Here is a 27,265-nt window from a genome sequence, read left to right as displayed (position 1 = left end):
AAATTATTACCACAAATTAGTTAACATTCATCACCGCACAGTTATATTTTTTTCTTACGATGAGAACTTTTAAGATGTACTCTCTTAGCAAATTCCCAGTAGACCGCACGGTACTGTTAACTATAGTCACCATGCTGTACATTACATCCCAAGACGAATTTATCTTATAGCCGGATGCTTGTACCTTTTGACCACCTCCACCCATTTCCTCCAACCCCAACAATCACCTATCGGTACTGTCTCTCTGAAGTCCTTTTTTTTTTTTTTTTTTAAGAATTCTCACATTAGGGGAGTTATACAGGCGCAATGAAGAAATACAGAACTGAGGAAGGAGGAGAGACGGAGTACGACCAACTTCTGTGTGCAGTGAAATTTGTGATTAGTTGATAGTGTTGACAAAGGATGTTATTAGACTACTCAGAATTACAAATGAGGTTAGAAGGACTATTTGATATTAAACAGATTCTATTTCACAATGATTAACAAGGGTAGAAAACTAAGCATGCTAAATCACATCAGAAATTTCCTTTGGCTCTGAGGGATGCCAGGGAGAATGTGAGTCGCTTTTATTGCTTTTCCCATTCCTGTGCTCCTGAAGCAGGAGGAAGAGCCTTAGTCATTTGCAATTAATTACTCATTGAATTTTCTAAGCCATGATCATCTTTCCTTTTGAGCTTTCATCTAAGTATCTCTAAGAACTTTTGAATATTAATTATAACAACACTGTCCTGAAATAATTTGGGGCTGTGATTAAAAATTACGTGCCCTACATTTGGTTACTCTCTTCAGGTGGGAAGCTTACAAAAAAAAAAAATCGTAGAAGGTTAGAGCCTGGACAGCTGTTAACACCCATCGGGCCCCACTTCACGTTTATAGATGAGGTTCTAAGATTACCAGAGTTAAGGGACATGGTGGATTTCACCTTGCCAGCCACGAAGTCGACTTAGCATACAATAAGCCACATCCTGTTCTCCAAGGCCTCACTTGAGCTTGTGCCAAAATAACATACTTCATAATAATCTCTTACCCATTCACCTAAGTTACTAAAAAAAATTAACTCATAGATAACTTTCTTAGCGACAAGGCCAACATGTAGGTGGGAATGGTCTGGGAGCCTAAACAAAACATATCTTCCTACCTGAAATGTTTGATATTTGTCTTATCTTCTCAAAATGAGGGTAATTAGCATGAGGTCAATCACCTCCATGCGACGAGTTGCATACAATTTTGGAGTTGGGGGAGATAAATTGTGTTTAAGTCCAAGAGAGCAGCCTCCAGCCATCAAAAAGTCTACTTTATCTGGCTGCTAACATAACAACTGGGTTCAAGCATCAGATTACCTGTTAGAGGTCGCAATAACCGGTGAAATAGCTTTGGGTTTGGATTTGTTTTTTTAAAGTGACCTATAGGGCCCAAGGTTCTCTGGGAAAGAGCGGGCAACTGGGGCAGGAGGCAAGGACACTGGAATATAACTGAGAAAGCAATAGGGCAACACCGAAAGAATATCTAAAAAATATTCCAATTAATGGGGGCACCTGGGTGGCTTAGTCGGTTAAGCGACCGACTCTTGGTTTCAGCTCAGGTCATAATCTCAGGGTCATGATCTTAGAGTCTGAGCTTGAGCCCCACATCGGGCTCCACTCAGTGCGGAGTCGCTTGGGATTCCTTCCCTCTTCTTCTCCGTCTGTTTGCCCCTCTCTCCCGCTCTCTCTCTCTCTCATAAAAATAAAATCTTCAACAACAACAACAAAACGCTTTCCTAGAGAGAAGAATAGTAGCAGTAAGGGGGTGCCTCCTGAGTGTCTTTGCTCTTCACAACTACATAAGCCATTAAGGGCGGAGGGCTTGGGGTAAAGATAGTCCAGTTATTTTGAAGCATGTTTAAGAGTTACTTTATTGAGTACTTACTATGTGCCTAACGTTTGCTACTATTTGTATTAGCTCATTTTATTCTCCCAACAGTTCTGTGAGGGGGATTCAGTTATTATCCCCACTTTACGGATGAGAAAACTGAGGCTTAATCAGGTACAGTATCAAGCACAGGGTCACATGGCTACTGAATTGCAGGAACCAGGTCTGATGCTTAATGTTCAACTTTGAATGTCAGTATGGTCTTCTTTGAGAGAAGTACACCATGTTGTGGATTAGTTGGAATAATTTTTTTTTTTTTTTTTTTTAGATTTATTTGAGAGAGAGCAAGCAAACAGGGTGGGGGTGAGGGGGTGGGAAGGACAAGCAGACTGTGCTGAGCACAGAGCCCAACACGGGGCTTGATCCCATGACCCTGAGATCATGAGCCGAGCCGAAGTAAAGAGTCGGTTCCTTAACCGACTGAGCCATCTGGGTGCCCCTCCAGGGAAGCTGTTTTTAAAATTAACATAGGTTAGTATATCCCTTCCCAATGTTTTATTTGAAGGTACAAGGCTGAAACTCATCCTTCTGTCCATCACTATTTTTCATTTCTTCAGAGACATTCAGAAAACGTGGTGGAATGGTATCGACCTGGGTCACATTAGAGCATCTAACCTGAATAGTTCATTGTCTTTACCCTTCTAATTTCTTTCCTTTGTTTTCTACCTTGTGCTTTACTCTACCTCACAAGGCTCCGCAACTCCTCAAAGAAAGCACAGATGATCAAAAGAGAAACAAAAAATATTTGGTAATATTAATATTCAGGCTAATAATAATTTAGTAATAGTTAAAAATATAAATTGAATTAATAGAGGCCAAAGCCTAGAAGTTTCATGACCCCCCAAAAGATCTCTAGAAATAAATGTGTCCCCTTTCTGGTTATTTTCTTTGTGCCTTGCATGTCACAAGCCTGTGTTCCTGGGAACATATATTGTAATGTCCAAAATAGCATAGAAATTCATTTTATAGCGCTCACAGGAGTAGTCCTTGACTATACCGACTTTTTCAGATATTCGATTTAATTTAATTTTGCTACAGCAGAACCAGAGTTACTTAATCGAAATAATGCCAGATAGGTTTGGTTAATGCTCTGCCAAAAATAAAGAACTGGTTTTCTATGAGGTTTATCAAAATTCGACTCCAAACTGGGGATAAGACAGAGCTTTATACTGACAAAATATCAGGTCAGGTGTTCCTTCTGTTAGTTATCGGTAGTCTGAAATCCGCACTGATTCACTTTAAAAATAAATTCTACCGCAATTAGAAATAAGGGTTGCGTGTGTCCTATAAATGTCTTCTATCTCTTTTGTTCTCGTGCGCCATCTAGTGTTGTGTAAGGGAATATTCGGCTAAATTTTCATTTTTGCTGAGTCGCTGATGAAAGCCTTAGTGTGGAAAGAGACCATCTAGTCCAAAGCCCTGCCCTCATTTTCTGTATGAGGCATTCACTGCTCTATGGAGGTGAAACACAGATAATTGCTGATAAATATGGGATTCGATTTTATTCTAGAATAGTGGGGGGACATTCTCCATAATTCTCTGTTGACTTTACTGTTTTTAATCATATTAACAGTTTTGGTGGCACAGAACTGAGATATATATATATATATATATATATATATATATATATACACATATATATATATATACACACAATATTTAGAATAGAAACTCAAGTATTACAGTGACTTTGGAGACAAATAACTCTGATTTGGGGAAGGTTATACACTACACTCAGACTCAGTTCCATCATCTGTAAAATGTGCATCACTGTATCTATCATCATCATCATCATATCTATCTCAGGGGGCTATTATGGAGAAAGAAAAATGGGTGAAGTCTCTAGTAGAGATTATGATTCATGGAAGTAGTCAATTAGTGGCAGCCATTTTTTTTAAGATTGTATTTATTATAAAGGAAGAGGGACAAGCAGACTCTGTGCTAAGCACAGAACCTGGTGAGTGCTCAATCCCATGACCCTGAAATCATGACCTGAGCTGCAATCAAGAGTCAGACGAATAACTGAACCACCCAGGTGCCCCCAAGTGGCATCCATTTTTAATATTCTATGAGTATCCCTATAAAATGGGGTTCTCAGAAGCCAATATTTCATCGGATCAGCACCCATCCTGGCACTCAAATTTGGATCTGTACAATAACTGAAGGATCCTTTCTACTAGCAATCCTCCTCCTCCCGTGGTACACTCAGTACAGTGTAACGTGTACGAGTAGTGGATCTAGTGCTCAGGTAGGTCTAAACCCCACCTTCACCCATCAGCCGAGTGACCTCAGACTTTCTACTTGATATCTCTGTGGTAAGGTTTCAACATCTGTCATATAGGGATGATGATACCTATCTCATTGGTTTGTGAGGATTAAATGTGTTGCTATATGTACCTGACATACAGAAAGTGCTATATAATTTCTGTTAAGTATTAGCTATAACTTAAAGCAAAACAAAACAAGTCATTTACTTGGTACAAGTGCTAATAACACTGTTATAGAATATTTAACTAAACCTAAATTTTCAAGGAAAAGATTAATACAGAGGCTGATTTCCTTCATCTGAAATAACTAGGAACACTTCTATATTTTAGGTGCTTCCAATATATATTGTTTAAAAAGGTCATCTTCTTGGGCACCTGGGTGGCTCAGTGGTTGAATGTCTGCCTTCGACTCAGGTCATGATCCCAGGGTCCTGGGATCGAGCCCTGCATCGGGCTCCCTGCTCCGTGGGAAGTCTGCTTCTCCCTCTCCCTCTGCCTGCCGTTCCCCCTGCTTGTGCTCTCTTTCTGTCAAACAAATGAATAAAATCTTTAAAAAAATGTCATCTTCTTGAAAGATCTGTTTGATAGAAGGATTTCTGGGTTTTTTTTTTTCGTTTTTGAAGGATTTGTCTTAATAAAATTTTCCCCAATTTCTTTCTCTATGCAATATATTACACCAAATGCTTGTGGTTATTGTGTCACTCAATCCCCAGGGAGGGCATGACCATTTCCCAGACTGTACTGATGAAGAACTAAAACCTTTAGAGAAATTTAGTAACTTACCCAAATTTATAGAGCTGATGTGTATGGAAAAAACAAAACAAAACAAAACAAACAAAAACCAACCAGAATCCCAATCCAGGAATGTTTACAACTACTTAGAAATGGTTGAAACCAGTTTCTGTAAATACTTCAAAGTGAAATAATCCCCAGATCCTGAAGCAAATTGTTTCGCTTCTCTAAGTCCCCGTTTTCCTCACATCTAAGATGACAGTGATTAGATCAGGTGGTCCAAAATACTGAAACACCAGAATTTAAAGCACATATTTTTACTTCATACATCTGGCTGGTGAATCTAGAAATTTATTTATTTAAAATTTAAAAATACATCTCATGATTTTTCTATTGCATTCTATAATTGGTGTTCTAAAAGTTATCAATTATCAATATCGGTTCCACAAAAGTTTAAATTTGATATTATCTAATTCAGAATTCAAAAAGTATAAGGATATCTGTTCTTATACATATAGCATTTAACTCTGTAGTCATTTTGATAATGCCCAAATTTTCTATAAGCCCAGAATTTAAACCCACCAATTATCTCACATGATCTGACTTGTTAAAATCTACAATGTATTAAATCTATATGAAAGATATAAAATATGATAAAACTTGCTTGTTGATTTATTTCACATATTCTCTCATTTTATAATATTTAAATATTTAATGGTAAAATTGTCACCTCTTTAATCATTGGCCAGTCTCGATTTCTTTATTTTTGTAAACACAAAACAATGGGGAAATCTGTCACAAGTCAACCTGAATATTAGCAGAAGAAAACATTACCTGCTGGCATTTTGTTTTTATTTTCAAGTCAGCAAGACATTTATAATAAAAAGAAAAAATATTTATTAGTGAAACCTTACATTCTTCTTTTTATTTTTAATAATTTTTTTAAGTAAGCTCTATGCCCAGCGTGCAGCTTGAACTCACACCCCCAAGTTCAGGAGTCACATGCTCTCCCTACTGAGCCAGCCAGGTGCCCAGAAACACTACATTCTTTAACACTCAATTAATACATATTCAATAATTGGAAAGCGGCTACTTGCTATTATTGTACTGACATAATAGACAGCACTGACCTCAGTCTAAGCCCTCATAAATCATCCCATACAGCCAAGCCTATTCAATAGCCTGGCCAAGCATGTGAAATCGGTAGGGTTCATAAGAAAAGGGAACTGAGCCCATGACAAATTAACAGGTTACTGTAGTAATTATATTTGGTGTAGAAGGAAGGAAGAGGAGGACTCCCCCCATCCCTGACCACCCAGCGTGAACTCGACAATCTTTCATGTAATACTATTTGCATCCTCTTCACAGCACTCATAACTCTGACATGTTTATTCACGGTGTCTCTTTCCCACCAAAGTTCAGGTTCCCGGACATCAGGAACTATCTTGTCTTCTCACTCCTGTGTCCCTAGTATCTCCAGGAGTGCCCGACACATTAAAGATGCTCAAAAATAGTTACTGAGTAATGAACGAAAGCAAGTGGTTAAACAATGACCTTCTGTTTCTAATATTTTTTTCATCCATTGCTATTAGTTGTTGTCCTTGCTATGGCTCTAACCATTATAAGCAATTTCCTCTTGCCTTGGTTAACAACTATGCCTTAGTCTGAACTCTCTTCACAGCCAAGGACAGCCAGGGATTGTTTAGGGTTGAGCTGTTAGCTGCCTGCTCCTGAGCTCTGAGGATACCTACGCTTGAAGGACACAACTTTCCTTTGGGTGGTTGTGTCAGGACGGTTCCACCTCTCCTCATGAAACTTCTGAGGTGTTTCTCATAGACTAGATGCTTTCATTCAGCAACATGAATTTTGCACTCTCCAGCATGTCTAGAGTTACACGGTTCTATACATATTGAGACTTGCATCTTAGAAGCATCATCATTCATTAAGGGATGTACATCATCGCCACCATTCTGACCCATGACTTGGGTAAGACGTCCTCCTGCACTGGATCATTGCTTTCTAAATGACAAGCCTACATCCAACCCACAGCTACCTTTAGACACTCTCTGCTCCACCCCTCGCCCCCTCAAATCTGTAGTGGTTTTGGTAAGACCCACATCCAAACTGCACATGAAGGCACCAGGCTGACCATCGGGCCTTTCCATACTCCATTGCCCTCTAGTTACTTCCACTTGGAAGTAGCCGTCATGTTGCCAAGCCTGAGGAGAGGGCAGTGACTAGGCTGCAGGTACTTTATACTCTAACGTGGTTTGTAAGGCCAACCTTCACCTCATGCTTGGGGAGTTGGTAAGCACAAGCTGCACAAAGCATCAAATCCCTTCCAATGGAGGCATAAACAATCAGAAAAATGGTAGCCTTGTTGGTATCACAGAAGTATCATCCGGGACCTGGGTGTGTTATACTAATTCTTAGCCTAGCCATGCCCTGTTGTCTCCTAAATTGCACTTGATGTCACTTGAATCAGGCCCTTTATTTTGACAACCTAGACAAGCCAGAAACCCATGCCCATGGCAGAACAGACCTACAGACCTTCCAGAGCGCTATGGGAGAAGATCATACATACTCCATGCACAGACACAAGAGTACCTAAGAAGCTTTTTAAATCACAGATTCCTGATCTCTCTTCGCAGAAAAGTTTGATTCAGGAAAATTGAAGTGGAGCCAGAGAATCTGTACTCTCTCAAAGTTTATTCACTACCATCACTTCTACCCAACCGCTCAAGCATCCACCTCACTGTATCTGAAGAATATTCATTTTAGGAACCCACTGAATGACCAAAACCGCACTCCTATAAGCAATTCAAAAAGCAACAATAACTAAGTCATTTTGCTCTCAGAACAAGGGGAGCTCTCATTCACTCACTCATTTGTGCATCAGGCACCATGCTAAAAATGTGCAGGGAAATAAAGATGAATAAGATACAGTTCCTGTGGGCAGGGCTAACTACACTACTATGGGGTCCAGGACAAAATAAAAATGCAGGGCCCCTTGTTCAAAAAGTATTAAGCAGGGGCACCTGGGTGGCTCAGTCGGTTGAGTGTCTGCCTTCGGCTCGGGTTGTGATCTCAGGGTCCTGGGACCAAGCCCCACATCGGGCTCCCTGCTCAGCGGGGAGCCCACTCCTCCCTCTGTCGCCTCTCCCCCTATTTTGCTCTGTCAAATAAATGAATAAAATCTTTTTAAAAAAGAGTATTAAGCATTTTAGGACTGTGACAGCAGAGCATTAAACCAAGCATAAGTCCCATCTGCATATTCATATTGGGAACCCACGGACCTAAAGGACATTCAGAACAAACGGCAATGCAGAAAACAACAGGAAGTACTTCATTTTGCTCTGAAAACAAGAGCTCTCAGCTATGCCTTTGACACTGGCCTTGCCTGTATATAAGGGAGGAATCTAGAACATTCCCACCTGAGAAATGACATTCAAACAGGCAAAAAGTGATGAGGTAACCAAAAGACACTTATCATTACGAAAGAGTCTCCATTTCAATCAATTCTTCTAGTTGAATAAGTAGTCCTAACACTTCCAATGAGGGAGCTTAAAATAACCACAGAATAATGAATTACTATTCTCCATTACCTTGGGGGTTTTCCTGGGTGCTACTGCTTTCTAGAAGCTATAAAAATTAATACTTAGGAATAAAAGTCCCTCTTTGTAGAGCTGACAGAGGCATAAGCAAGTGATATCCATGAGTTCATGAAAAGGAAAAAAATAACCAGTCTTCATTTCTACTTAGCTCACAATACCTTCCTAATACCCTTTCTAATCTTCTAAGGAAATGTAAAAAAAAAAAAAGAAAGAAAGAAAGAAAGAAAAAAAGTGTGAAAATTTTCATTCAAGACAGCCAGCTTGAAACTTGAATTAATCCAAATGCACTAAATAAGCGAGCTCTTCCATACTTCAGAACATTATTCTTATTAAGCCATTTGTCAAACTCATATTCTGACATTTCATGTGAGTAACCATCATGATTTCATAATATAGAATTATGTAGTTTAAGACATTGATGACTGTTTTGTCATATGGATTTGGGGATCTATAAACCCAAATCTTGGTATTTATTCCTAACCTTTTAAGGTCAAAGAGGGGGGAGAACAAAGTACAGACAAAAAGCATGACCAAAACGCTTGTCCCTTCATAAACACAGCGCTTAAGAGTTCTTTGTATGGCTCATGATGGTCGAGGTTACTATATTAGCTGCCGAAGTGCCAAAGACTTGGTTCTTCTACATTTACTATTTCATGGTTGCTTTGCCTTATTTGCATTCTGACATAATACTCAGCTTCAGAACATTACAAATAGCAATCAACAAAATTAAAATGAACACAACTTTATAGCATGCTGAAATTGTGGTCGAGGGGGAACAAGTTCTCTGAGCAAAAGCGCATATAAGAGCAGCAGGGCTCTGTATTGTTTTTTTTTTTTTTTTAATTTTATTTATTTGACAGAGAGAGACACAGCGAGAGAGGGAATACAAGCAGGGGGAGTGGGAGAGGGGAGCATGATGCGGGGCTCGATCCCAGGACCCTGGGATCATGTCCTGAGCAGAAGGCAGACGCTTAACGACTGAGCCACCCAGACGCCCCAGGGCTCTGTATTGTTTTAAAAACACCTACCCAGATGTTAAAGAAGGTGTTCTCCCTGCGCACAGAGGAGGAAGAGTCAGGAAGAAGACCTCTCGTGCCATTTCTAACAGGCACTTGTACATTTCACCTGCTATCGTGAACCCATAGGTGATGGAATAGGAACTGTTCATGCTCCTATTCAAAATTAAACCTCACTTTCAAGGAAAGAGGAAAAGGGAATCATCAAGTACAGATTTAAAATTAATCTTACCCAGTGAAAGAAAATTTACAAACATATCACGTTTGCTAAGGAAAAGAAAAAATTATTTGTCAAATTGAACACAGTGTAGTTTTTGGACTGTTTTTTTTTTTTTTTTTTTGAAGTCCACTGATAAACATAATGTACGTAGACGAAACCAGATTCCAGTTTAGAGTTTTTCTTAAAACTGAGAATATAATGAAATCTGAATCTCACTGTTATTTCAAATTTATTAGTCAAAACATACACACCTTACTCAGCAAAGCCCATAAGATAGTTTCAAAAGCATGTCAACTAAATAAGTTTTCTTCAGAATCATTCTTTTTAAAATACAGACCAACACTGGGGATTCTGACTTGGTAAGTCTAGGACAAGACCCAAGCAGGTTTGGTTTTGTTTTGTTTTAAATAAAATGCTTTTAAATTCACTAGGTGATTCTGAGACACAGAGAGCTAAGTCTCAGAACCCAGTGTTCTAAACTAATGGTTCTCAAACTGTGGCCTCCAGACCAGCAGCATCGGCAACACTGGGGACTCCTTTGTAAGGCCCCTTCTGGATTACCACCCAGACCTACTGAATTAGAACCTTGCTGGAGGAGGAGCGCACATTGCAGTTTAACAAGCCCTCCAGGTGATTCTAATTCATGTTCAAGTTTGAAAATATCTGTTTAATTAAAAAATGAGTTAGGCCAAATTCATTTGTCTTATAATTACTAAAACAAAGCAACCAGAAAATCAGCAGATTTTCTTTTATGGTTTCTTTATTCAACACGCATATCAAAATAAATCTCAGAAATTTATTTCTCCCTAAAAGGACCTAACAGCTGCTACCTTGGACATATTTCTATAAGCAATCACTCTGGCCACCTTGAGCTCAGCCTCCAGCTCCTTCCCTGGGTTAGGACAGAGGTCAGCAAACTTTTGCTATAAAGACCCAGATAGTAAAGGTTTTCAGCCCAGCAGGCCATATGGTCTCCGTCACAGCCACTCAACTCTGCCATTCACAATGCATAAATGATGGGTGTGGCTGTGTTCCAATAAAACTTTATTTACAAAAACAGCTGTCAGGCCAGATTTGGCCCAAGGGCTATAGTTTGCTGACCCCTGAGTTTAAGAAATAATGGCAGACTAGTTGGGGGAGAGGGGTGTGGAGAGGAATGAAACATACCATCCCTTACCCAAAAATGCACATTCTCCCATGAGCACAAACTTATCCAATCTGGAAGCTGCTTCCAGGCGAAGAACAGACTATAAAGAAAAGGAGAGAAAGAAAAAGTGGTGTGTCTCATTTCTAACTTATTCTCACAGAAATACTAATTAGGTGCATTCTGTGTGCCTGGAACCAAACATCAAAGCCCTACCCCCATAAACACAAATCCAACAGAAGAAGAAATAAAAATTAGAAACAATGCCATGTGATACAGCCAGACAATGAAATATTATTCAGTGCTCCAAAGAATGAGCTATTATGTCATGAAAAGGCAATGGGAAAACAAATGCATATTACTAAATGAATGAAGCCAATCTGGAAAAACTACATACTGTGGGATTCTAACTACAGGACAGTGTGGAAAAGGCAAAACGATGGAGACAGTAAAAAGATCAGTGTTGCCAGGGATTAGGGGAGAGGGTAGATGAATCAACAGAGCATAGAGGACTTTCAGGGCAGTTAACCTACTGTGTAAGATACTACGCCTTGAGATGCATGCATCATAGATTTGTCCAAACCCATAGAATGTAGGAAACCAAGAGTGAGCCCTAAAGTAAACTATGGACTCTGGGTGATGCCAATGTGTCAATGTAGGTTCAACAATTGTAACAAATGTCCTACTATGGTGAGGGATGTTGATAATGGCAGAGGCTATGCCTGTGTGGGGGTAGGGAGTACATGGGAAATGTCCCTAAGGATCTTCTCAATTTTGTTTTGAATTTAGAAGTGCCAAAAAAAAAAGTCCATTAAAAAAACAATATTCCCAATGCACAGAGTGAAAAAGAGATCTGATAGGACTATTAGTAGAGGGATATTAGAATGTAAAAATAATGCCAGTGAGACATCTGATACTATACTGTTGTTCCAGTCATGACAGTTTGGTTCCATTAAGTCACACTACCTGACCCATTAATTCATGGATCTCAGCTCATGGTTTCAGGGTTAAGTGAACTAATTGTGTAATGAGCCCACAGGGCTAGAGAAAGAAGCGTGGTCCAAACACAGGCCAAACTGTGTAATAACGGTAATAATGACCCCAAACGACATCCCCCTTCTCTCCCATCATGGCCTCTGTCTTTGTAGGTGTCTTGCCATTAGGCTGTACATTCATAGAGGGCAAGTCCATATTTTATGCATCCTTGTATCTTCAAGAACTAATGTAGTATCAGGCACATGGAAGGCACAGAATAAATATTGTATAACAACATGAAATGAAACAATTGTCATTTATTGAGTGGCCCCTAAAAAAAAAAAAAAATACTTTAAAATTGATCAAATTGCTCTGGGAATATAGTAGGGATGACTGGAAACCCCCCGAAGCAGCTAAGAAATAGCACTAGGTCTGGACCAGCGGGAATGAACAGGATTATGCCACTTGGAGAACAAGGAGAAACATATTCCAGGTAGAGGGAACAGTAGCTGCTGAGGCAAGAAGCTCAAGATTAAACATTCAGGAAACAAAGAGAAAAATCAACATAGCTGGACCATAGGGGTAAACTGGTGAGAAAAAGGAGATTAAAAAAAAAAAAATGAAGGCAAATTGAGATGTATCTTATGCCTGAGAAGTTCAGAGATTATCCAAACATATGACATCATACCATATAATCTGGAAACTACCGTGATCAGACACTTAAAGGTAAAAAGCCCCAATAAATCACTCTTGCTGAAGCAGAGGCCCAAATAGGGGAGTATTGCAGGAGCAGGCTTAATGGACCCAATGAAAGAAGTTGACTACCAAAACAGTGACCAGTAGAATGGATGGGAGAAAAAAAAATTGAGAGGCTTTTCTGAATTTGCATAGATATTCTTTCCTGTTAGATGGGGAAGGAAGAGCTAAGGAAGATTTCTCCCCTTTCTCATTTGGGAGACTTTTACCTGAGTCAGGAAACAGAACAGGAGAAGCAAGAAAGATAGACCCTATTCTGTTGTGGGTATGTTGAACTTCAGATACTTGGGGAAAGATAAAGTGTAGTCTCAAACGTTTAATAGTGTAATTTATATGAAACCACTCTGAAAGCTTAAAAACACAAACCAAACTACTACTATTTTTAACAGTAACCAATATATGATGCACCTATAAAATGTAATGCATGTTGAAACCAGCGTAAGGCGTGAAATGGTCACATTTTTAGGGAAGCATAGAAGACTACTGCCAGATTGCCCCCCTACCAATAAGTACCTCTGGAAAGTGAAGGCCTATCAACAAAAACCTAGAAAAATAAATGTTTGGTCCTCTCAGCTGCAAGATTACTCTTGGCCCAGGCCACGGCAGGCCAGGCCTACCAAACTCACTGGGCTACCATTAGTGAAAAGATTCCAGAAACAGCCAGAGAGTTCTAGTGCCCACGTCTTCTCAAAAGCAGGGACAGTGAACAGCACAACTTACATCTAAGGTCAAAGGGTCGAATTCGGCCTTCCTAACCCCAAGGGATGTCATGGTATTGGTTTGGGACATGGGAAGGGATGGTTTATTTTTTAAGATTATTTATTTGAGAGAGCAAGTGAACACGCGGGAGGGGTAGAACGAGGGGGTAGGGAGAGAGGGAGAGGGGAGGGAAGGAGGGAGGGAGAGAGAGAGAGAGATATTCTCCAACAGACTCTCCACTGAGCAAGGAGCCCAACGCTGGGCTCAATCTCATGACCCTGAGATCACCATTTGAGCCGAAATCAAGAACTGGATGCTTAACCAACTGAGCCACCCAGGCACCCTGGGAGGGAATGGTTTATTAAGACAGCATTCACCATAGATCATAGAGCATCTGGGGTACAGTGAAATATTTAATGAAAAAAGAAGGGACTGACTCTACGGCACATAAACCAATTGTTTCATTCAGATTTAGGGCAGACATTTTCTAGTTTATTTAAACCTAAAGATGTTTTATCAGAATATCCAGAATAAACTAGTTTCCTAAAAATAATATCTTGGCTTCAAAAAGGATTCACACGATAGATACCAAAAATATTACATGTAAAATTGAGTGGTAAGATTGTGGAATATTTCATTTCTTTTGGGAACAGGTCCCTGTATTTTCTAAGTTTTCCATAGGACAGCTACCAAAAATATTACAGGGATTAAGCTTGGGTGGTAGGATTATGATTTAATATCTTTGGGGACATTTCTGTGTATTTTTTAGGTTTTCTGTAACAAAACTACATTACTTCTGTAATCAGAAATAAAATGTAACGTGCAGAGGAAAGAAAGTCTATTCATGCCGGCTTCACCTCCACACCTCCTTAGTTCAAGTTACTGATACCTCCTGTCTGCAACACATCTTCCAGCTTTCTCTCTGGCCCTACGGTGCCTTCTCCCTTTAGCAGCCATAACGCTCCTTTAAAATGTAGAGTCCTCCAGTAGGTTCATTGCACTCAAAGAATTCATTCTCCACAAGACCCATCCACCTGGCCCTGGCCTATCCCTCTGATCTTAGCTCCTAATTTACCCCTCCCCCACATACCTGTCCCTAATTCCTACCCACCCTCCACCACCACACCTTTCCCTAACCCTCTCCCTCCCCAATGCCTTTCTCTGCCCAGCCACACTGCTTTACAGCTGTCTCTAGAACAAACCAAGCAACCAGGAACAGGTCCTCAGACTTTACCTCCGCACTGGTCCCGAATCAAATATTGTCTCTTCAGAGAGGGCTTCCCTGAGTGCCCTACCAGAAGACACATTCCATACTATTTCTTGGTCTGCTCTTCACAGCACTTACAAGGGCCTGATATTTTTTTATTTAGGAACCACCATCCCCTTGCACCATATTATAAGCCCTTTGAGAACAGGAACCTTATTCATCTTGTTCAAACATCTGTCCTGAATATCACCACAGAGCTCGTCATATAGATGCACAATGAACTTTTGGTAAGGGGTAGGGGTTATCAGCTGGCAAGATTTTATTGCACATTGCCTCAAGTTTATTTTATGTTGTGTTTGAGGAAGCTATCAAGACTGCGCATTTTCTTTCTCAGCACACCATGACATCACATTGCCAGATTGTGTGATATACTGAATGAAGTAGAAGCAAAAAGTGAGGATTGAGTTATCATTGTTCCTTCGTATACTTTTACTGGGGTCTCCTGGGAACTGAACTAAGAAATTCACCAGGTTAACTCTGCAATGGCTTACATTTTTTTTTACATGTGATATAACCAAGACATTCAAACACGATAATGCAAGAAACTTCAAGATAAAGGAGGGAGTGGAACGTAGATACCCATATGTTCCAAAAAATGCAGATATTCAGATTCAAACTGGATTTGTACTCTTATCCTCCCATTGTTGAGCTATTCAGCAAAAAACGATGTCACAGAGAAACAAAACCAGGCTTATCTTCAAACCTTAGGATGTCTTTGTATTCCCAAATTAAGTTCTTAGCAGTGACAATCTGAAAGTTGCTGGTTGGGCTAAAAGCTAAGTATGCCCTTGAAATAGGTCCAGAATTCCTGGGATTTTGGACATAAATAGATCAACTAGTTTGATGTCTGGCTTCTTGCCTAGACTCCAGTTAATACTTGAGAATTTCGAGTTCTGTATGGGTACAGTTATCTTTTCCTTAAATTGCTAAAACCCAAGAGTTGTCCTAAATAATGGAAAACTCATTCATTAAATCAAAGGCAATCAGTGACTGACAACTTTCATGCCATAAAGATAGCTGATTAGCTCTTTTTAGACTGCTACAAACAGTCTGATGGGAGGGATAGCTGAGAAAGTTCTATGTAATTATTAAAATGGAAACATTTCTGATCATGTACCTCCTCTCTTGAAAATATATGGGATATCCTGATCTAGGTTTTGAGGATCAACGTATTGCAGCTGAACTGGGTTTGAATCCTAAAACTACTTGAGCCTATCTCCGAAACAGTGGCAGAAATAGAGAAGCAGACAGAAGTTCTCATTTAATAAAGGAAAAGACTGGAAAACTATACCTATTAGGACTAAAGTTCTAGTACTATTTGATTGTTAAGAGGAAAAATGAAATTCATTATATTTCAAGTGTTTCCTTCACAGACTGAGGGTGTTTGTGACATCCCACCTGTTTTCTATCGGATATGGAAGAACCATGAACAGTGGGTAGTAAGACTGCGACAGGTTAGTAACAAAGGCTGGGATAGCCCCACCACCATTCTCAACTCTTCTAAAGGGAAACAAAGAGTTGCACTGGAATCCTCATCATGTGTCATGATTTGTTTGTCATAGTTGGATGACAGGGGAGAGAAGAGGAGAAGGAACCGAATGGCCTACCTAACATCCAAATGTAGAATAACTTTGTTTCCTGTTTCCTTCTTCTTCCAACTGATCATTAGGACTCCCTTCTAGGTGATGGCTGAGAGTAGTTCTTAGTATTAGAACAAACTTTATGTCTAACTAGAACCGGAATGATCACTACTAATTAGGTAAGGGAAAAAAGCACCTCTCAGAAACCATTCCACAGAAAGAGACCAAGAACGAGCAGAGGCAGGCCTCAGATGATAGTTTTTCTCAGTAGAACCCCGGGTCTTTTGGAGCTTCTGAAAAAGGTGCTTCTTCTGTTAATTCCACTGAGGGACACCTGGGTTTGTGTTCAGGTAGTATGAGCCTGTAAAAATCAGAGGCCAGACTATTAACCTCAGAGTCCCTGGCAGCTTTTGTCTTGCCACAGGTCAGCCGAGAGTTCAGAACTCAGGGTGTCAGGAATGTATAGAGCCAGAATAGTTACACCAGAAAAGGGAGGAAGGAATGGATTTCTCCCAGTTCCTAGGCTAGTAACGTGACTTTAAAGAACTTTATCCTTTCTGTAGAACAAAGCCTGTTGAACTCAAGGTAGTTGGTTCCAGCCCCTACAAAATAAACTAGAAATAGGAATTTTTAGGTCTGGGCAACCTTGATCCCTCACCCTTTCTTACTAGAAGTTGTTCACTTATTCATAGTTAAATGGACCCAAAAGAGAATGGATCACAAACACCTGTTACGTTAAAAAAAAAAAAAGGCTTTAACTGGGGGTTGTATGAAAACAATGAATCGTGGATCACTGCATTAAAAACTGGTGATGTATTGTATGGTGACTAACATAACATAGTAAAATAAAATTTAAAAAAACGAAGGCTTTAGGGGAGGAAGAGAATGGATGAAATAGGTGAAGGAGATTACGACACTTATATTGAGCACTGAGTCCTGTGTAGAATTGTTGAATCACTATATTGTACACCTGAAACTAATATAACACTGTATGTTAATCATACTTGAACATAAAAATTAAATATAAATGACTAAACATCAAGCCTCCCCAAATAAATAAAAAGGCCTTAAAAGCAATAATCTGTCCAGAAATTCTAACTTTTTTCCAGTCAAGTATTTCCATGAAGTATTTCCTTATCTTTTTCCTTCCTCTATCACTGCAAGAGTTATATTTTTTTCAGTTTGGGTCCTTGCTGTCTTAGAGAAATAACATACTGTTTTTAAATGAGTTGTTATTAATAAGTTTATCTTTAAATTGAGGAAATAAATCTAACAGCTGATTAGAAAGAAAACATTTTTCTGCCCCATTTGATTACAATCGCTAAATGTTAGGGAATACTTGTAGACCCACTCTTGCTGAGTAGGTTGGGGTTTACTTGGTAAAGTGATCCTTTCTCTCAAAACCTCCAGATGAATTAACAGTGATGGAAACTGTAGCCACTCTTACATGTCATTTTGGACAATTTCTTTGGTAGTGCAGAGTTTACACTTATTTGAATACTCTTTATGTTCTGAAAGCCTCTTTTTTCTTTTATGTGAAGATCCATCTGAAGATGTTGACTCCAGCTTTTATCAGAAATATTAATTTGCAACCACGAAGTTGATTTACATGTTTACTTTTTAGCTGATGCCTCTGTGGAGAAGCTATCCTGCTCAAGACCCAAAGGATATGAGGGGTGCTAATTTTTTTTTCTTTAAATTTGGGGACTCCTATTGATCTCTCGGGAGTTAAACCCTAAACATTTCTTTTTACAAATAACCAGATACCTGTAGTATGAACGTTTCCTTTCTAGTCAGTTGAAGTTCAATGCTGAGCAAGGTTGATGTTGAATTTTAATATTATTCTCTCTGGGCTGTAAGTGAAATCAATCATTTCGAAAAGGCTGCCAATTATGATATCCATTTGCCTATAGGGCATGAAGTATCTTTCTTTAGAATATGCCAGGAATTTTTTTTTAAGTACTTTTAACCTCATCTTGTAAATAGAGACCTAAATTTTACCAAGCAGGTCGGGGACAGGGTTAAGAATAACAGAGGTAATAAAGAACACTAATGCTTACTTCAACTTCATCCGGCAAGGATTTTTAAATCACACAAAAAGTCCTGTTTTTCAGTCTCCGTTAAAAGCAAACTTGCAATGTGAGAACAAGGCTAGTAGTTACAAAACCTTTCCCAGCTGTGGATTTCAGAGCTAGCAAAAGCACTGAAAAGAGAAAAGCATGCAAAGGAGCCCTCCTTACCTGAAGTGAAAGCAGTACACCAGCTTCGTTACTACCGTAACCATCCTTTCCAAGTCAAGAGCCGGGAATGCCAGAGTGACAAGAAGTCAAGAAGGAAGCCAAGGTTGGAGCGGCTGCAAGAATCTTCCCAGGGTCCTTTCTCCCGCGACACACCTCCTCTCTCTCAGGCTCAGAAGACAAGTGGCTCTCACTCGCCCTTCACGGTTAACCACAAGCCTGTCATTTCGGCTCCCTCACCCAGCAGCTGCTAGAAGCACCGGGTTGCAGCGTGCACCCGGGGGGTGCTGAGCACGAGCCCCACGCTGAGCAGGCGGAGTGCGGCCCGGGGAGCCCGGGGCTGCGCGGCCGCAGCTGACGATCCTAAAGCCGCACGTTACCGGGCAGAGAGCAGCTTTCCAGGAACGAGGACCAGCTGTGGCACAGCGCGGGCGCTTCCCGGAACCCAGGGCAAGCTGGAGCTCGCGGAGAGCCCAGGAAGCGGCCCGGCTACTGAGCATGCTCGGCTGTCCCCGGCGCGGCGAGGGCCTTTCAGACGGTGACTTCTCTTCCTGATTTGAGAAAGGGAGAACGGAGAAGTGTGCGGAGGTGATTTCTTCAACGTGGAGATGACCTTCTCCCGCCCCCCTCCCCCAAAAGACATTGCATTGCAATTAGCAAATATTATTCATAGGTTGATAGAGATGTTTGGAAGCTATCACTACTGTTTAGTCTTTCTCTCTGCACAATTAAGTTGTCTCTGGGGTCAAGTATGTAGTGTAGGCAGTGAAAGGATTTTTATCCTAGAAAATCACTATCACTCAAAGATTCGGTATGAAATTGCCTATTTTTGAAAGTCTGAGTTAGCAGTGCGTCATGAATCAGTTGATGTCTACACAACTGCCTAAAGACAATGACCTTCTTAAGAAAAACATATTTTATAAAGTGTGCAATTTTTGAGATTTAAATGTTAATTTATATCATAATAACTCACATTTTGAAGCTTAAATCTTTCAGATGGCAAGCTTCAGATACCAGGGAATGTTGCTTATTCAGGACTGTGAACCAAACCCTTTATCAGGGCTTACAAGTACTCCATAGACGCTTGCAAGAGAATGAATTGTGGATTGATCTGTAAATGGCACAGGAAGGCTGAAGTTCTTGAATTTGATATGAACTCTTGACCTTCTTAGCTTTGTGTTTTGGGCTGGCCAAGTACCTGAAAATAGGAATACAGTTGAAGTCTGTCATATAAGTGTCCAACACATAAGCAAATTAGTTTTTCAATATGATTTTCATTTTCGTGTTGTTGTTTTGTGTGTGTGTCCCCTTTCCTTCTCTTTCCAGCCCTCTAAGAGAACTCTTTGGCAAGCTGAGCCAAACCCAGAGCATGTTCTTTCTGCTACTGTTGAAACCAGGGACATTGACTCTCCATGGTTTGCAGATAACAGAATTATTTCATTTTGAAAAACTTCAAGCCAGTCATTCCTGCCAAGTCTGTGGAGGGTGAATCCAAGAGGCGTTCATGGCTGAATGCTGGGCCTGTAAGAATCCATAAGAACACATGGGTGAGCTGAGAGGTGTTTCTCAAATCCTTACCAGGTGTTGCCTTGGCCCATTGATCTAATCCCTTAGGCAGGAAAATTTCTCTCTCTCTACTCCCCCTTCCTCCATCCTCTGACCGCCTTCTATTCTCCAGTTAAGACTCGGTGTCTCCCGAGTGCTTCTGGAGTCCAGAACATTTCCTAGCTCCCCTCCCCAGTGCCTCTCCAGTGCATACATTTATAACCACACTTCCTGGATTGTCCTTAGCTAAATCATGCCTCACCGACCACCAGCTGTGAATTCTTTAAGGACTGAGACAATGCTGGCTGTTTGCATTTATACAATTGTACATTTGCAGAATTACTGGTTTTCACATGTTTTCAGATTAGTTGAGGCACTCTAGGGAGTCCTTCTAATTGTACTGATCAATTACAAAATTGGTGGAGTTAAATTAGGGACATTTCCTAGAAGTGATTCCAGAAGGAAAATAATTTTTTCAATCAAGTCAAAGATTTCATAGCGGGAAAGGAAGATGTAGGCCTATTTGTGCAGACCTGATAAATACAGATAACTAGGGTAGAGCAGTTTGGTCTTTAATTCCTGCTTCTCTATCCCAAATAGAAATAGAGGTAGAGGTACGTCTATCCTTACCATGGGTCCTATGGACACACACATTTTATTTCATAGCAAAGACTTTTTATAACATTTCCCTCATTAACCTCCTACATTTTTTTCTCTTTGTTATTCGTCATTTTGCAGTGACTCTTGTTCTCAAAAGCTTTCCAACTAGCCACTCTGTTTTAATCTCTTTTTCTCCAATTCTTTTCCCATACTTCCCCTAAATTCTCTTCCTAGAATTCCTTTATCATTACAGTGAACTTTGTTGGGTGTCTTGGCGAGTCCTCCCAAGTTTCTCCTAGTAGATCCCCAATTATGATTATTTATTCATTCATCAAATAGTCCATTTGCCCAATAATACCTTGACTGGTCTAACTGGTCTAGTTTCCCACACCTTCACTATTCATTGGATAAGGGACAAGGGACGGGTATGTGACCCAATTGTAACTCATAAAGAGGCTAAGAAAGTTTGCAACAGATGTCAGGAAGTTTCTTCTTTTCTCATAAGCGAGAATTATGGAAAGCCGCTAATGTCTCATTTTTAAACAGGTAAACATGCAGCCCCTAATACTACTGGGAACCATCTTTCTACCTTGAAAAGATCATACTTATAAAGAACCAACATTGTACAAAGCGAAAAGCAGAGATGGAAAACCCAGGTCCTTGGTGAATATCATTAAATTGATCTACCTACCCAAATGCCTTCCTTACCTCACCTCTTGGAATGTGAGGCAATAAAATCTGCTTAAAGGCACTTTTAAACAGTCAAAGCCTCCTGCCTGAGATAGCTTTTTTTTTTTCAATTTCTTATTCAAAATGCTAAAATGATTAAGAAATAACTACTTTTCGGGGCGCCTGGGTGGCTCAGTCGTTAAGCGTCTGCCTTCAGCTCAGGTCATGATCCCAGGGTCCTGGGATCGAGCCCCGCATCGGGCTCCCTGCCCCGCGGGAAGCCTGCTTCCCCCTCTCCCACTCCCCCTGCTTGTGTTCCCTCTCTCTCTGTGTCTCTCTCCGTCAAATAAATAAATCTTTAAAAAAAAAAAAGAAAACTACTTTTCTTAGCATAGCATTTGAAAATGTTCTCCTGGCCCCTTTGCATTTGTACGTTTGTTTCCCATTATTTTCTGCTAGGCATCTTACATTTTAGCCATGCTGGGCTACTTGCTCTAATCATGTCATTCGCTATCCCATTGCACAGCCTGTCTTCGTCCTGCATTTTCTCCTACAAAAATCCAACTCTTTCTTTAAGGTCCAGATTAAAACATACTTTCTCTGAAGCGGATTTTCAGAATTAATATTTCAACCTTCTGTATTTTCATACATGTTGCTTGTACCTCTGTGTGTAAGTTTGGGTCCCCCAAGAAGCCAAGCCAAGATGGGATTATATGTGCAACAACTTTATTAAGGAAAATGTCTGAAAAAACAAAATGAGGAGAGAGCTGGGCAAGGCTGGGAGCCATCAGACTAGAATCAAGTCTGGCCCTGAGTGAAGTAGAGAAAAGGAAGGAAGGAAGTTGGATGCAGTGTAGTTCTATGGAAAGTTCTGTGAGGCTGTTGATGAATCCTCAAGCCAAAGTCTTCCATGGGAGGGGTTCAGCTTCTCCCCAGAAATGAGCTGCTTTAGTATCCCTGCCACCATCACTGGTTACCTAGAAGAAGCCTGTGGCGTAGGTGGCTTGAGCAAAAAACTGTGTGACTGTCAAGGGCATAAGAGCTGTGGCCTTAGTCAGCTGTGCGCCCTGCAGCTAGAAGGGTAGGAGGCACTTTCCCATGGCTGCCATGCTTCTTATTTATCACTCACTTCATCTTGTCCTACATTCTATTTGTCATATAGATGAGTCTCTTCTTTACTACATTATAGACTCCTTAAGGGTAGGAATTGGGTCCATCTTTGTCCCATTGTATGTTTCACATAGTAGGATCCCAGCAGATTGTTACTCTGTTACTCAAGCTGAATTTTAGAATATGTGGCCTATGATCTCGGGGTCCTGGGATTTAGCCCTGTGTAGGGCTCCCTGCTCAATAGGGAGTCTGCTTCTCCTTCTCCCTCTGCCCCCGCTCGTGCTCTCTCTGTCAAATTAAAAAAAATAAAAAAGTAATAGGAAGAATGCCTGTGCTCTCTCTCGCAAATAAAAAAAATAAAAAAGTGATAGGGAGAATGCCCCCCTAAAGTCCATGAGAACTTGCTTCCGGAAGATATCAAATACTATTCCATGATTAATATTTTTAAAAAGAATGAACAGTCTCAGTCCCTTGTCTACTAAACCTGCAGGTCAACGAGTCTCCACACAGAAGCCATACTCTGAAACTTCAGGGTCCATGAGGCAGTGAAGTTGAGTACTGGCTGATTAATGCCCTATTTTTCACAAACTCAATCCCCAAGGCCAGTGGATTCCTGAACTTTTGGGTTAAATTTATAATGCACTTGGGTTCTTGACTGGGAAAATAAATTTCTCTGGCATGTTACACTTTGTACTATTTCCTCAGCATTCATTTTTAGGAGATATGAGAATGGATCTTTCAGGTACATTTTCCAGATAAAAATAAGTTAAAAGTGATACCTCCTTTCACCTTCCTGCTAATGAGCTTTCTCCTCTTTGTGTCCTCGAACCACCCCCCCCCCCTTTTAGCTCATATAAGCTTCCTGTTGCCTCATTGTCTTTGGAACTTCATGTCTGTGTGGATTCCCCATATGTACACCTATTAAATGTGATTTTCTCCTGTTAATCTGTCTCATGTCAATTTGATTCTAAATCCAGCTAGATGGACCATAGGGCAGAAGAAAATTTTCCACCCTGACAATCCCTGGGCTGAGGGAGGAAGGAGGCCCTCCCCAAGCCTGGGATCCAGCCCTCTTTGGGATAGCTGTTGCCCACTGGATGGTAAAGAAGTTTGCTGCTCTTGCCAGGCCAGAACTGGTCCACAATCAGTAAGCTGAGGCTAGTGGGCATGAACCGTAGGGGCTGGGACTCCCAAGCTGGAGCCTTCCTGCAGCAGTGCCAATGGGCTAAGGCTAGTTTAGCGATCCCTGCATTGCCCACTGGGATACTGATGACACTTGCTGGGAGGCTGCCTCCAGAGGCTGCTGTTGAACAAAGCTAGACAGATACCAGCTGGGCTTACCAAAAAAGTCACCTGAGAGGTATGGTGGAACTCTCCGAGCACCCCCACAACACAGCTGAATCCATGGGTGAGGGTGTGCCACTGAACTTCCTGATCTTAAACTAGCTAGAGTGACTGCAGAACTCATCCAGAAGCTGCTGCCCGGAGATGGGGAGCTGCCAAGGGACTGCCCGCTGGAGAGCCTGCTCAGATGACTGCAGAACTCACCTGCTAACTGCCTGGGAGGTACTGCTCTACTTACTGCTGGAAAGCCTAGGACAGCACTTGGGGGAGGTACTGCAAAGACTTTCATGGGGATGCTGCTGAAACCCACCAGATGGGAACTCCACTTAAATGTCCTGCATGCCAGCCCAGCACTGCAAGAGACGAACTCTGGAATGCTTCCAGGAATCCACAACCAGGAAGGGACCTCCCTACCTCCTGCAGTGTCCCTCCAGCACCCTCTACTGACAAAGCTTAATAGATAGCACGAGACAAATGTTTCCGTGTCACAAGCAGGCAATGAAGGATGGATTGGGAGCTGAGAGGCAATAAATTAATAACTGACTGGCACTGTGCTTTTGTCAAAACCACTACTTTATATTGAGATTATCTCTTTATTCATTTATCTCTTCCACAGGCAGCTGATGAGTAAGTGTCTCAAAGGTAAGGATAATTTTTATAGTGTATGTGTAGCATGGTGCCTGGCACATATTATGTGTTTAACAAACATTTGTCAAAATGTGGTACTGCATATATAAATATCACATCCTGCACTAAAAGGTTCACTTGGTCTGACAAGCAGTAGGTCTGCCCAGATTTAGTTGGCGTGAAGGGAGACCATTACTTCCATTGTTTGGAAACTTGCAATAGTGGTAATTGACACATTGCTCATCTGTAAGTCACCATTTTCTAAAAATGGGGTTTTTGTAGTCCCTAGGAATTTTGGTTGGGGTTGACTGTAAATCCTCCTCCATGAATCACTAGAGAGAAAGAAACCTCTCCTTTTTAGAGGCAGATTATTCTATGCAGAAATTTACTGAGAAAATGAGAAAAGTAATTATACTTGTAAGCTACATGATGTCCACCTTACATAGACTCTAGTAAAATGGAAAAATAAAAATAAAACGATTCAAATATATAACAAGTTCATTGTGCTTAGGTATATGCATCAACAAGATCCATTTTTTGTGATGTTGTAATTAAAAGACTAATTTCAACTTACGTTGAAGATAGTATCTGCACTCAATGAGTCTGGGAGTTGAATTGAGAGATGAATGTGCTTAGTCAATATCAAGTATTAAATCAGTGCCTCCTACAGAATAGGGACCAAAGTATAACTAAGGTATAGACTTAGTTATTACAGTAATGGAACCCCAAAATACAATGACTCAAAAAAGATACAAATCAGTTTCTTTCTGGTCTTATAGACATGGGGTAGACTCTGCTCCATAAAGTCTTCCAAGACTCAGGTTCCTTCTTTCTTGTTGCTTGACCATTCCTTAGGTCTACCATGTCCCCGTGGTAGAAGGTGGCTCAGTGGCAAAAGTCAGACCATGCCTCGCTCTCACACTCGCTGAGGGATAAGTGAGTACAGCAGTTGGTTTTCATCAGTCCATCCAAAAGTCACCTTTTTGTAAATCATCTCTGCAAGGTAAGTGTTTTTATTCAGTTCAATGACAAAGTAAGGACATCTTTATTTTCCCAGAGTGGTTCACTTATTTAAAAATTTGAGCAAATATACACTGTGCTCATGTTGTCTTGAGCAGCACCTTTTGGTTCTAGCCCACATAAAAGAGAAAAGAAAGAAAGTAGATGGTAAGTAATTCCCTTGGAGAGAAATGATGTTGATGTTGCGCTTTCACTCAATTCCCTTGACTAGAATGTGGTCACATGGTTCTAACTCTCTGCAAGGTAGGATGGGAAATGTAGCCTCTAGCTGGATTGGGATTTGTCTTAAAAGGAAAGGCAGAAGAGAGAATGAAAGCAGTCTCGACTACACAAAGATCTTTATTCTGATATTATTAAAATTGTTGCTTGGTTTTAAATACTCATTTTAGAAACATGTTGAATACTTAAATTCTATAATATTAGTTGATTAAAAAATAATGTTAACTATTCTGAATATGTTAAATGGTTAGAGAATTGAGGTCAGCCTTTATAGTTCCTATTACCATGTTTCATTAAATTAATATATAGGCCACTAAAAAAATATAAACCATTCACTTTTACAAAATAAATTGGTAGTAATGTGCCAGGAAATAAACAAGCACATTAAAAAAATAAATTAAAAAAATCAGAAATTTCTAAAGAAATATAGCAGACTAGGAGCGGAGGTACAAAATTTAACTTGAAAGACAAAAAATTATTTAACAACAGCAAAAAGTACATGAATATGGAGGAGTGGGCTGTAACATTATTCATTAATGTTTGAAAAATGTCACCCAGAGCAAACCAAAGATATTAACAACTAATAGGTACAAAGATGCAATTTGAAATTCTTTTGAAAGCTCACTCTGATACATTTAGTTTGAAGGAAAAAGTAATGACAGGAATAACCACAATTGAAAAAGAAGCATAAAATATTACATGACAATAGTTTACAGAACTATGCAAATGAATATGAAAACTTGAAATACATGATTTTCTAGAAAGTTTAGAAAATGATAATAATTGACCCCAGAAAAGATAGAAGACCTAACATATGAACAACCACATTAGAAACTCAGAAAGTAAACAGATAAACCCCAAACAAAAAATGGTCTCATGGATAATATGTTTCAAATGTTCAGTGTGCAAAGAATTTCAATGTTATTTAAATTGTCTCAGGCACAGGGAAAGAAGGAAATCCTCTGCATTATTCAAGGTTCCCCAGAGAAATAGAATCAATAGGATGTGTGTATTAGTCAGCTCAGGCTGCCATAACTAGATACCATAAACTGGATGATTTAACCAACTGGAGCGTGGAAATCAGAAATCAGGGTACCAGCATAGTCAGGTTCTGGTAAGAGCCCTCTTCCTGACTTGCAGATAGCTACCTTCTTTCTGTGTTCTTATATAATGGAGAGCAATGATGAAGAGAGTAAGCTCTTTGGTGTCCCTTCCTGTAAGCCCACTAATCTCATCATGAGAGCCCCACCCTCATGACTTCATCTAAACAAAATTACTTCCCAAAAGCCCCATCTCCCAAATGTAGGGATCCAAAGGGGTACGTGCACCCCAATGTTTATAGCAGCAATGTCCACAATAGCCAAACTGTGGAAAGAGCCAAGATGTCCATCGACAGATGAATGGATAAAGAAGATGTGGTATATATATACAATGGAATATTATGCAGCCATCAAAAGGAATGAAATCTTGCCATGACATGGATGGAACTGGAGGGTATTATACTGAGCGAAATAAGTCAATCAGAGAAAGACATGTATCATATGACCTCACTGATATGAGGAATTCTTAATAACAGGAAACAAACTGAGGGTTGCTGGAGTGGTGGGGGGTGGGAGGGATGGGGTGGCTGGGTGATAGACATTGGGGAGGGTATGTGCTATGGTGAGCGCTGTGAATTGTGTAAGACGGTTGAATTACAGACCTGTACCTCTG

At 40.3% G+C, this 27,265-nt stretch overlaps 1 protein-coding gene across 2 annotated transcripts in view; it reads right to left on the bottom strand.

The window, feature by feature from the left end:
* The window catches only part of ARHGAP18 (Rho GTPase activating protein 18), a 192,431-nt gene extending 173,544 nt beyond the window's left edge, over positions 1–18,887 (bottom strand). Inside the window, exons 1-2 of one of the 2 annotated variants that reach the window (XM_078054751.1) lie at positions 18,422–18,886; positions 10,938–11,007 (exon numbers count right to left, since the gene is read on the bottom strand). In XM_078054751.1, coding sequence (XP_077910877.1) covers positions 10,938–10,951 — 14 coding nt within the window. In that variant the 5' untranslated portion in view covers positions 10,952–11,007; positions 18,422–18,886. Of the gene's footprint in view, positions 1–10,937; positions 11,008–18,421 lie in introns of both variants that reach the window. The other variant, XM_036120854.2, reaches the window with a different exon arrangement.
* Positions 18,888–27,265: the final 8,378 nt, after the last annotated feature.

The sequence above is a fragment of the Halichoerus grypus genome, chromosome 9, assembly GCF_964656455.1.
Source record: "Halichoerus grypus chromosome 9, mHalGry1.hap1.1, whole genome shotgun sequence".
Lineage (NCBI taxonomy): Eukaryota > Metazoa > Chordata > Mammalia > Carnivora > Phocidae > Halichoerus > Halichoerus grypus.
Note: the sequence above shows the minus strand (reverse complement) of the source record. Positions and strands in the feature narration are given on the sequence as shown.